General features: G+C 40.9%; 1 protein-coding gene across 1 annotated transcript; it reads left to right on the plus strand.

Annotated features, from left to right (window-relative positions):
* Positions 1–2,136: 2,136 nt before the first annotated feature.
* On the plus strand, positions 2,137–11,104 carry LOC117487630. The gene is made up of 8 exons (XM_034136264.1): positions 2,137–2,235; positions 2,381–2,707; positions 2,832–3,113; positions 3,229–3,345; positions 3,478–3,570; positions 9,143–9,171; positions 9,412–9,480; positions 10,976–11,104. The coding sequence occupies exons 1-8, from the start codon at positions 2,175–2,177 to the stop codon at positions 11,102–11,104; spliced, it is 1,107 nt and encodes a 368-aa protein (XP_033992155.1). The 5' UTR covers positions 2,137–2,174.
* The last annotated feature ends 516 nt before the right edge of the window (positions 11,105–11,620 follow it).

Consider the following 11,620-nt stretch of genomic DNA (forward strand, 5'->3'; position numbering starts at 1 on the left):
TAATAACTATAATGATCATATGAAGGTGTGCCGCGGAAATAATCTTTTGAATAATTTGTGACCAAACCGTTTGAGACCCACTGAGATAACTTAGACTAAAGTTATGTATCTAAACACTCAGAGAGTCCTTTAGCTCACCTGAGTCTCTCAGTCTGAGAGGAGAGGACTCTCCTCCAGCTTGTTATGTCCGTTAGTGCAGCTAGCTAACCAGATGCTAACAACACGGTCCATGCTGACACCGGTCTCTCCCTCCCCCTCTCTCCCTTTCTCCCCCTCTCTCTCTCTCTCACATGCGCTATTGCCACACACACACACAGAGCCGAGCTTGAATGACACACGTTTATTTCCATGCAACTCTCTGATTGGTCTGGTGTCATGCCTCTGTTGCATTCACTGAACACGGGAAATTACAGTGCTGCCGTCCTCTCTTGTGTCATGATGAGGTTCACGTAAAGCACGGTTAATGTATTATATTATTGAGAGAGAATTGTCCGGGGCTACAGAAAAAACATTCGGGGCTAAAGCCCCGGATGCCCAGGCCAGGCGACGCCACTGGTCCTCGACATTGAGAAACACCCAGAGAATCAGCACTTTTGAAACAGGGCTGAAACAGAGGGGATTATGGGATGCTGCAATGATCTGTTTGGTGTTTCAGCCAATCAGAGACAGGTTCTGTATATATCTGAGACCTATAATATATTGATTAAAAACAGTATATTAGGGGACCTTTAAATAGTAAAGAATTCCTCAAAAATAGTTTAAATGTCTCCTTAGGATAATCCTTAGCTCGTGAACATGTAAGGGTACTAAACACATAATTAAGTTATTAGAATAAATGACTATATATGTAATGATTTGCCACAGTTTTGACCACTTTACTGTATATACAAATCGTAACTCTTTCTATTATAATTCAAGTTATAAAATGAGTCCATTGACACATTTTACGCATTTAGATTCTGTCTGTTTTACAGGAAATATAACGGAGTATATTTTCCTCACAGACACACAGGCCACTTTGTTCCTCACTCATTTGACTTATTCTCTCCATCTTATCTCTCTGCCATGTTTCTGTTATCAGTCTGAGGTGCCGCTGTGGGAAAGCAGGAAAAAGAAAAGATAGTTTGGCACAATTGTTCATCTTTATCACCTCCGCTCTGTCCCGACACGATAAAAACAATACCGCCGTCTTTTCAATTCATTCTTTATTGCTTTTGGAGGGAAGGGACCAATCAGGAGGAACTGTTTCCTGATAGGAGGAGACTTTATTTGTTCGAGAGGCTTTTCATATCCAGCCTCTTACATTTTACAGGAGGGATGCTACGGTAAGACAACTGTTTTTAAAGTAAGTAAATGCAAAAACATGACTGATGTATTTCAACTTTTCAAAGAGGCCCTATTCCTCCTTTCCTGAAGTTTGTTATATCGGGTTTGGTGAAAAGTCTGACATCAGAATGTAATACTCGTACTCCTATTGGCTAGCGCTCCAACACATTATACGTGATAGGCTAAGGGGCGGGACATCTCTAAGCGGTTGACCAATCACAACAGAGCCGGCCAGCTAACCAATCAGAGCAAAAAATAATACAGTTTAATGCTGTATTTTAAACTATGGCACACATTTTATAACCATATTACAACGTCAAAGCGAGCAGAGTTATAATAAGATTTATATTGACCAGGTTTTTGCTTTGTTTGGCTTAATAGCATCTAAGTGAGAGGACAGCAAAACATGTGAGTCCCTCTAGAGGTGGATCGTGAGACAGGGGCAGACATGTTGGAGATTTACTGTATTCTTTATACTTACAGTGTGGGCATAATGAAGGTTTTGTAAAGTGGATTCTGGCGTTTTTATTACAGTCTTTTCTTTAATATAAATCAATGGAGTATTGCTTTTTCTTCAGTACATTTGACTGTTTTGTACTTTACTAAATAAAGTGATCTATTAGCCTTACAAGAGTGCAGATGTATTTATTGGTATGTTCTTTCCTAATATGACATTCTCTATATAGGCCCCTGGTCGGCATCAGAGTGTAAAACCTCCAGAGCTCTGCTGCTGCTGCTGTTTTTAACCACATCCTCAGAAACACTTCTTCAGTTCTCAGAAGAGAAATAAAGAAGCAGCAGGTGAGAGACTCTGACAGTCGAGAGCCAGAGACCGAGAGAGAAGCACGATGTCTGAATTCAGAAGGATCCTAATGTCTTCATTCCTGATGCTGCTGCTCCACTTTCCAGGTGAGGATGCAGAGAACACACTTTAAATAAAACAGCTTTAATATCACTAACGGTACTTTACTACGTACTGTTCCTTTAACTGAGAATGATGAGTTGTGTTTGTAACGTGGTGACTTTAGTGAACTCTGTCTGTGTTTTTCAACAGCAGCAAATGGGGAATATTCCTTCTTCACTGTCAGAGATGGAGATGAAGTCACTTTGCCTTGTGACAATGTGAAACATGATCAGGATAAGTGTGAGAGTACTACCTGGTACTTCTATTATGCACCAAACACACCAGCAGTGACGCTGTTTGAAGGCGGACAGATTCTCAACGATGCCAAAGGTAAATCAGACAGACTGAGAGTAACAGAGAAATGTTCTCTGGTTATAAAGAAGGTCACAGAGGAGGATGCTGGTCTTTACTTCAGCAGACAGTTCAGATCAGGAGAACAAGGTTCAGACTCTGAGGTTGATCTATTTGTTGTTACCAGTGAGTATTTACATCATAACAGTCTTGTTGAAACAATTTATTGAAACATTACAATAATAATGATTACAGGGATGAAGTTAATGTCACTCTTGTTGTCTTTCTCTCACAATATCTCTATCTTCAGTGACTGAGCATCAGGACACTGAGCAGGTGACGTTAAACTGCTCTGTGTTGTCATATGGATGGTGGTGTAGACACACAGTTGAGTGGCTGTATGAGGATCAAAATGTGGTTAAAGATAACAGAGACATTCAGACATCACAGACTGACTGCTCAGCTGCCGTTACATTTTCTAGCTCTTCAAAGGAGAAGACAATCTATCGTGGGTTGTTTAAATGTCAGGTGATGAACACTAACAATGAAGGGAAAAAACAGCTGTTCACCTTCAGCCCCCCTCAGCCCCCAGGTGAGGTTAAGATCAACTGTTTAAAAACACATGTGGATGTTACACAATATATATTATTTGTATCTAAAGTTTTACTATAAGAGAATTCTATGATTTTTCTATTGTATTTGTTAAGGTAATGATGAAATGACAACTACATCAGAACAAGAGACAATGAGCACATCAGAAGAGACGACCAATACTGCATCTGAAAACAACAACAACCAATCAGAACAAGACGGGAAACATCCAGGTAGTGAAAGAACAGAGATATCAACAGTTAGAAAATAAACGTAGCCAAAATACAAGTTGTTCATCCAGATGTTAAAGATAAGGAGATAAAAACCTCTGAGTATATGTAACTCTTGTAACTTCTCTCTTCCAGGTTGGTGGTGGTGGAGGATCATCGTTGTGATAGTGGGTGTTGCAGCACTCACAATAATCACTGTGGCTGTCAGCAGACGGAAGAGGACTCAAGGTGAGGACATTCACACATTATACTGTCATGTCTCGAAAGATCATTTTAAAGTTGTATTCTTTAAATGAGCTTTTGTCATGTCCCTTTGTCATGTCCCTTTGTCCTGTCCCTTTGTCATGTCCCTTTGTCATGTGCCTTCCTGTTTTATTTTGAAAAGTAATTCTCCCTCTTGTTTCAGGTCACTGTGCTCCCCGCCCCTATGTGTCTCCTGCATTTGTGATTGTCTACCCCGCCCTGATTGTTTCCTCCTGTGCCCCTTACCTTGTGTGTATATATTGTCTTAGTCTCCACCTGTCCTGTGCCAGTTCGTCTTCTCTCAAAACTCGACATACCAGCGTACTTTCAAGCCTGATCCACGTCTGTTGTTTTGTTTCAAGCTCCTTATGGTAGTATTTAGTTTTCCTCGAAAGAGTGATTTTGTGTTCTCTATTTTGTTAGTGTGAAATATCCAGTAAAGTACTTTTTAAACCATCTGAGTCTGAGTCTGAGTTGTGCATTTGGGTTCATGCCTCTTGTCCCTTTCACACCAAGGCTTTTCCCGTTCTAGCTCTGTGCTAGAGCTTTTCTGGTTCAGAACCGGTTCTTCGGTTCAGCTCCCGCTCTGTTCACACCGCTCAGAGCCCGACTGGTGCTGCGTCATTACGTCATTGTTTGCGTCATGACGTAACCGTTTGCGTGCCTGCTTCATAAAGCCAAACCGCGCGGAAACCCCTCACATCGACAACAACAACAATGGCCGATTGTGTTGAAGCGCTACTCGTTTTGGTTTTGCTCTGTCGAAACGAAATGGAAGAAATGGGACAACTTTACTACCGACTTTACAGTCGTTACATGCTACATTCAAAAGTTCTTACACAGTTACACAGTGGGCCAAAATTAAAAAATCTGTAGCCTACTAGCCGAGGGACTGGTTCAATGTTTATTGCAAAACTTATTGAAATGAACTTATTGCACATATTAAACCTGGAACTAACAAAGCTTAAATGATTGCCTATCAAAACAACATTACACAGGGTTAGGCTTTTTGTTGTTGTTGTTAGAGGTTGATCCCGCCCCTGCCCCCGCCCCCGCCATAAGCGTGACGTATGCGGTGCTTGCTTTCTAGACCGACAACTTTTTGGTGCTTGAAACAAACCGGATTCCGGAGCTTAGAGGCGGATCCGCTGCGGTGTCAACAGGAAAAAACTGTGCTTTTCAGGCTCCGGATCACAGAGTGACCGACTCCGCCACTGACGACAAACACACACACACACACACACACACACACACACACACACACCCACCCCACACACACACACACACACACACACACACACACACACACACACACACACACACACACACACACACACACCCACACACACACACCATTTCCTGCTCTCTTCCGTTAAGGTTTAACCCTTCCCCTCCCGTTTCAGTAGCGCGACCATGAGTGCACGCTTGTGAGTCTACAATTTAAACAAGCAATAATCTAAAGTACATGATACTTGCATGACGAAATAAATGAAGAAACTATTGATATGATTTAGAATCTACGCATATAGGTTTTAGTGCATGTAAATGTTCTGCAAAGGCAACCATCCCTGTGTGTAGAGACACTACATACTGATATACACCTGAACATCAGCAGGAGAGGACTCTTTAAAGTAGAGACACTACATACTGATATACACCTGAACATCAGCAGGAGAGGACTCTTTAAACTAGAAGCACTACATACTGATATACACCAGAACATCAGCAGGAGAGGACTCTTTAAAGTAGAGACACATACTGATTTACACCTGAACATCAGCAGGAGAGGACTCTTTAAAGTAGAGACACATACTGATATAAACATGGACATCCGCAGGAGAGGACTCTTTAAAGTAGAGACACTACATACTGATATACACCTGAACATCAGCAGGAGAGGACTCTTTAAAGTAGAGACACTACATACTGATATACACCTGAACATCAGCAGGAGAGGACTCTTTAAAGTAGAGACACTACATACTGATATACACCTGAACATCAGCAGGAGAGGACTCTTTAAAGTAGAGACACATACTGATATACACCTGAACATCAGCAGGAGAGGACTCTTTAAAGTACAGACACTACAGACGGATATTGAACATCAGCAGGAGAGGACTCTTTAAAGTAGAGACACTACATACTGATATTGAACATCAGCAGGATAGGGCCCCTTTAAGTTGTTTAATGGCAGCAAAAAGCAGGACTTTCAGAACTCCTTTATGCATAATCAGTTGTCTTTCCCTGCAGGCTCATGATGATGATGAAGATGGTGAAGTGACCGACAGCACTGTGAGAGCTCCCTCCTCTTCCTCTGCTGCCTCCGCTGATCCCAGCCTCCTCTACGCCACCGTCAACAAACCAAAAAAATAATACAGTTGAATGCTGTATTTTAAACTATGGCACAATTATTATAACCATATTACAAAGTCAAAGTGAGCAGAGTTATAATAAGATTTATATTGACCAGGTTTTTGCTTTGTTTGGCTTAATAGCATCAAAGTGAGAGTACAGCAAAATATGTGAGTCCCTCTAGAGGTGGATCGTGAGACAGGGGCAGACATGTTGGAGATTTACTGTATTCTTACTATTTACAGTGTGGGCATAATGAAGGTTTTGTAAAGTAGATTCTGGCTTTTTTATTACTGTATTTTCTTTAATATAATTCAATGGAGTATTGCTTTTTCTTCAGTACATTTGACTGTTTTGTACTTTACTAAATAAAGTGATCTATTAGCCTTACAAGAGTGCAGATGTATTTATTGGTATGTTTTTTCCTAATATGACATTCTCTAAACATCAGGTGTGTTCTTAAAGTACACAGTTTCACTAGTGACTCCACTGATCAACAACACTGCCTTTTGTTATCACTGCATATTCATTTATACATTAAGGTATATTCATATCCACCTCCTGTTGTTATTTATAAAGTATATATATTCTATATTACTACGTGTACATCACTCTGCATTGTTCTGCTTGTTGCTCTTATCTGGTCAGCATCAGAGGGTAACACCTCCAGAGCTCTGCTGCTGCTGATGTTAACCACATTCTCACAGAAACACTTCTTCAGTTCTCAGAAGAGAAATAAAGAAGTAGCAGGTGAGAGACTCTGACAGTCGAGAGCCAGAGACCGAGAGAGAAGCACGATGTCTGAATTCAGAAGGATCCTAATGTCTTCATTCCTGATGCTGCTGCTCCACTTTCCAGGTGAGGACGCAGAGAACACACTTTAAATAAAACAGCTTTCATATCACTAATGGTACTTTACTACGTACTGTTCCTTTAACTGAGAATGATGAGTTGTGTTTGTAACGTGGTGACTTTAGTGAACTCTGTTTGAGTTTTTCAACAGCAGCAAATGGGGAAGATTCCTACTTGACTCTTAGAGCTGGAGATGAAGTCACTTTGCCTTGTGACAATGTGATACATGATCAGGATAAGTGTGACAGTACTTCCTGGTACTTCAATTATGCACCAAACACAACAGCAGTGACGCTCTTTAAAGGCGGGCAGATTCTCAACGATGCCAAAGGTAAATCAGACAGTGTAACGACTGAATGAACACAAGTAGAGGACTCAATAGCACGACTCAGAGACAGAGGCTTAGGATGCAAAAAAGGTCTTTATAGCCAAGGTACGATACACGGGAGATCGGTCACAAGGAAAACACTGCTGGAACGCTAGGAAATAACGTAGACGAACTGGCACTGAAGGGAATGTGGATGCAGACTAAGTAGACAGAGGGAGAGAGATAATGAGGCACAGGTGAGGCTAATTAGGGATGGGAAGCAGGTGGAGTTCAATCAGGGCAGGAAAGCTGAAACTGAAATGAGAGAAACCAAAAATGAGAACAGGAACAATAACAAAACATCAACATGCTAGCTAGGGCTTTACACAGACTGAGAGTAACAGAGAAATGTTCTCTGGTTATAAAGAAGGTCACAGAGGAGGATGCTGGTTATTACACCTGCAGACAGATCAGACCAGGACGACAACAAGGTCCAAACTCTGAGGTTGATCTGTCTGTTGTTACCAGTGAGTATTTACATCATAACAGTCTTGTTGAAACAATTTATTGAAACATTACAATAATAATGATTACAGGGATGAAGTTAATGTTACTCTTGTTGTCTTTCTCTCACAATATCTCTATCTTCAGTGACTGAGCATCGGGACAATGATAAGGTGACGTTGCGCTGCTCTGTGTTGTCATATGGATGGTGGTGTAGACACAAAGTAGAGTGGCTGTATGGGGATCAAAATGTGGTTAAAGATAACAGAGACATTCAGACATCATGGACAGACTGCTCAGCTGCTGTTACATTTTCTAGCTCTTTAAATGAGAAGCCAATCTATCGTGGGTTGTTTAAATGTCAGGTGATGAACACTAACTATGAAGAAAAACAGCTGTTCACCTTCAGCCCCCCTCAGCCCCCAGGTGAGGTTAAGATCAACTGTTTAAAAACACATGTGGATGTTACACAATATATATTATTTGTATCTAAAGTTTTACTATAAGAGAATTCTATGATTTTTCTATTGTATTTGTTAAGGTAATGATGAAATGACAACTACATCAGAACAAGAGACAATGAGCACATCAGAAGAGACGACCAAAACTGCATCTGAAAACAACAACAATCAATCAGAACAAGACGGGAAACATCCAGGTAGTGAAAGAACAGACATATCAACAGTTGGAAAATAAACGTAGCCAAAATACATGTTGTTCATCCAGATGTTAAAGATAAGGAGATAAAAACCTGTGAGTATATGTAACTCTTGTAACTTCTCTCTTCCAGGTTGGTGGTGGTGGATCATCGTTGTGATAGTGGGTGTTGCAGCACTCACAATAATCACTGTGGCTGTCATCAGACGGAACAGGACTCAAGGTGAGGACATTCACACATTATACTGTCATGTCTCGAAAGATCATTTTAAAGTTGTATTCTTTAAATGAGCTTTTGTCATGTCCCTTTGTCATGTCCCTTTGTCATGTCCCTTTGTCATGTCCCCTTTGTCATGTCCCTTTGTCATGTCCCTTTGTCATGTCCCTTTGTCCTGTGCCTTCCTGTTTTAATTTGAAAAGTAATTCTCCCTCTTGTTTCAGGTCACTGTGCTCCCCGCCCCTATGTGTCTCCTGCATTTGTGATTGTCTACCCCGCCCTGATTGTTTCCACCTGTGCCCCTTACCTTGTGTGTATATATGGTCTTAGTCTCCACCTGTCCTGTGCCAGTTCGTCTTCTCTCATGACTCGACATACCAGCGTACTTTCAAGCCTGATCCATGTCTGTTGTTTTGTTTCAAGCTCCTTATGGTAGTATTTAGTTTTCCTCTAAAGAGTGATTTTGTGTTCTCTATTTTGTTACTGTGAAATATCCAGTAAAGTACTTTATTTTTTAAACCATCTGAGTCTGAGTCTGAGTTGTGCATTTGGGTTCATGCCTCTGAGTTAACCCCTTGACATATACTTTATAAACAAGAAGCTTTTGATCAACATGGGTTTTAAATGTTGAAGCTAAAACCAACTTTATTTTTTATTCTGTTTAGGGAATGAAACCCAGACCGATGACAACGTGGTGAGTTTAAATATTATATTATTCACTTTTTTTTCAACACACACAACAGTCTCAAAATGACCACAGGGTTAAAGGTATAATAATGGCAGTATTGTCTTTGCTCTGTTGCCATTGATTACAATGCATGGATGTTGAATACGATGAAACCTATACAGCAACTAGAATTCAATGAAATGGGAATAATAGTAGGTCACTTTAACGCTGCATGTTACATAGCAGATGTACATTTTATTTGTGCAGGCTGACCCTGAAGATGGTGTTTCCTACGCCTCCATCAGCTACACCAGGAAGAGCAGCAGGAAAGCCAGGGTAAGATTTCTCATTGATTACACTGATGACGTTGTGACGGAGCGGATCACAGAGTGACCGACTCCGCCACTGACGACAAACACACACACACACACACACACAACACACACACACACACACACAACACACACACCACACACACAGACCACCACACACACACAATAATCTAAAGCACACGATACTTGCATGACGAAATAAATGAAGAAACTATTGATATGATTTAGAATCTACGCATATAAGTTTTAGTGCATGTAAATGTTCTGCAAAGGCAAAAATCCCTGTGTTCCCTCCACACACTCCCACCCCCCCCTGTAGTAGAGACACTACATACTGATATACACCTGAACATCAGCAGGAGAGGACTCTTTAAAGGAGAGACACTACATACTGATGTACACCTGAACATCAGCAGGAGAGGACTCTTTAAAGTAGAGACACTACATACTGATATACACCTGAACATCAGCAGAGAGGACTCTTTAAAGGAGAGACACTACATACTGATGTACACCTGAACATCAGCAGGAGAGGACTCTTTAAAGTAGAGACACTACATACTGATATACACCTGAACATCAGCAGGAGAGGACTCTTTAAAGTAGAGACACTACATACTGATATACAACCTGAACATCAGCAGGGGAGGACTCTTAAAGTAGAGACACTACAATACTGATGTACACCCCTGAACATCAGCAGGAGAGGACTCTTTAAAGTAGAGACACTACATACTGATATACACCTGAACATCAGTAGTAGAGGAGGACTCTTTAAAGTAGAGACCACTACATACTGATGTACACCTGAACATCAGCAGGAGAGGACTCTTTAAAGTAGAGACACTACATACTGATATACACCTGAACATCAGTAGGAAGAGGACTCTTTAAAGTAGAGACACTACATACTGATATACACCTGAACATCAAGCAGGGGAGGACTCTTAAAGTAGAGACACTACATACTGTATACACCTGAACATCAGCAGGAGAGGACTCTTTAAAGTAGAGACACTACATACTGATATACACCTGAACATCAGCAGGAGAGGACTCTTTAAAGTAGAGACACTACAGACGGATATTGAACATCAGCAGGAGAGGACTCTTTAAAGTGGAGACACTACAGACGGATATTGAACATCAGCAGGAGAGGACTCTTTAAAGTGGAGACACTACAGACGGATATTGAACATCAGCAGAGAGGACTCTTTAAAGTAGAGACACTACATACTGATATTGAACATCAGCAGGAGAGGACTCTTAAAGTAGAGACACTACAGACGGATATTGAACATCAGCAGGAGAGGACTCTTTAAAGTAGAGACACTACATACTGATATTGAACATCAGCAGGGAAGGACTCTTTAAAGTAGAGACACTACATACTGATATTGAAAACATCAGCAGGAGAGGACCCCTTTAAGTTGTTTAATGGCAGCAAAAAGCAGGACTTTCAGAACTCCTTTCTGTATAATCCCTTTCTTTCCCTGCAGGCTCATGATGATGATGATGAAGATGGTGAAGTGACCTACAGCACTGTGAGAGCTCCCTCCTCTTCCTCCGCTGATCCCATCCTCCATCTACGTCACCGTCAACAAACCCAAAAAAATAATACAGTTTAATGCTGTATTTTAAAGTGGACCTATCATGCTATATTATAATAATATAGTGTAGGACCATACCTATATAAGGCATATTTATACTTTTTTTTTTTTCAAAATACCAAATAGATCATGCATTTTAGCCATGCTCATTTCGCTCAATTTGCACTTTTTTACACCTGGGTAAGGGCTGATTCAGTGAGAACAGCACCACCTACAGGCCTGGAATATGTACTACAAGCGTCTCCAGCGCTTTCGAACGGCAATAGAGTGGCGAAGTCACGCCCATCTACTTCCGGTCCATGGGACCTTATTTCGGAAAAATAATGTATGAAGTCAATGGAGAGAGAAAACTTATCTTTCTCGATCCCGTTTGAATTGTGCCGTGAATTACACATATGATGTTTGACAATCTTAAAAAATATTCCATGTCGTAAAACTGTTGAAATATAAGACTAGGAAAATACGTAAACTAGAAAGACTACAAATCCCAGAGTCGCGTAAGTGATGTCACAATTGTTTTCCCTCCACTAAAGA

Source organism: Trematomus bernacchii, unplaced genomic scaffold (genome assembly GCF_902827165.1).
Source record: "Trematomus bernacchii unplaced genomic scaffold, fTreBer1.1, whole genome shotgun sequence".
Classification (NCBI taxonomy): Eukaryota; Metazoa; Chordata; class Actinopteri; order Perciformes; family Nototheniidae; genus Trematomus; species Trematomus bernacchii.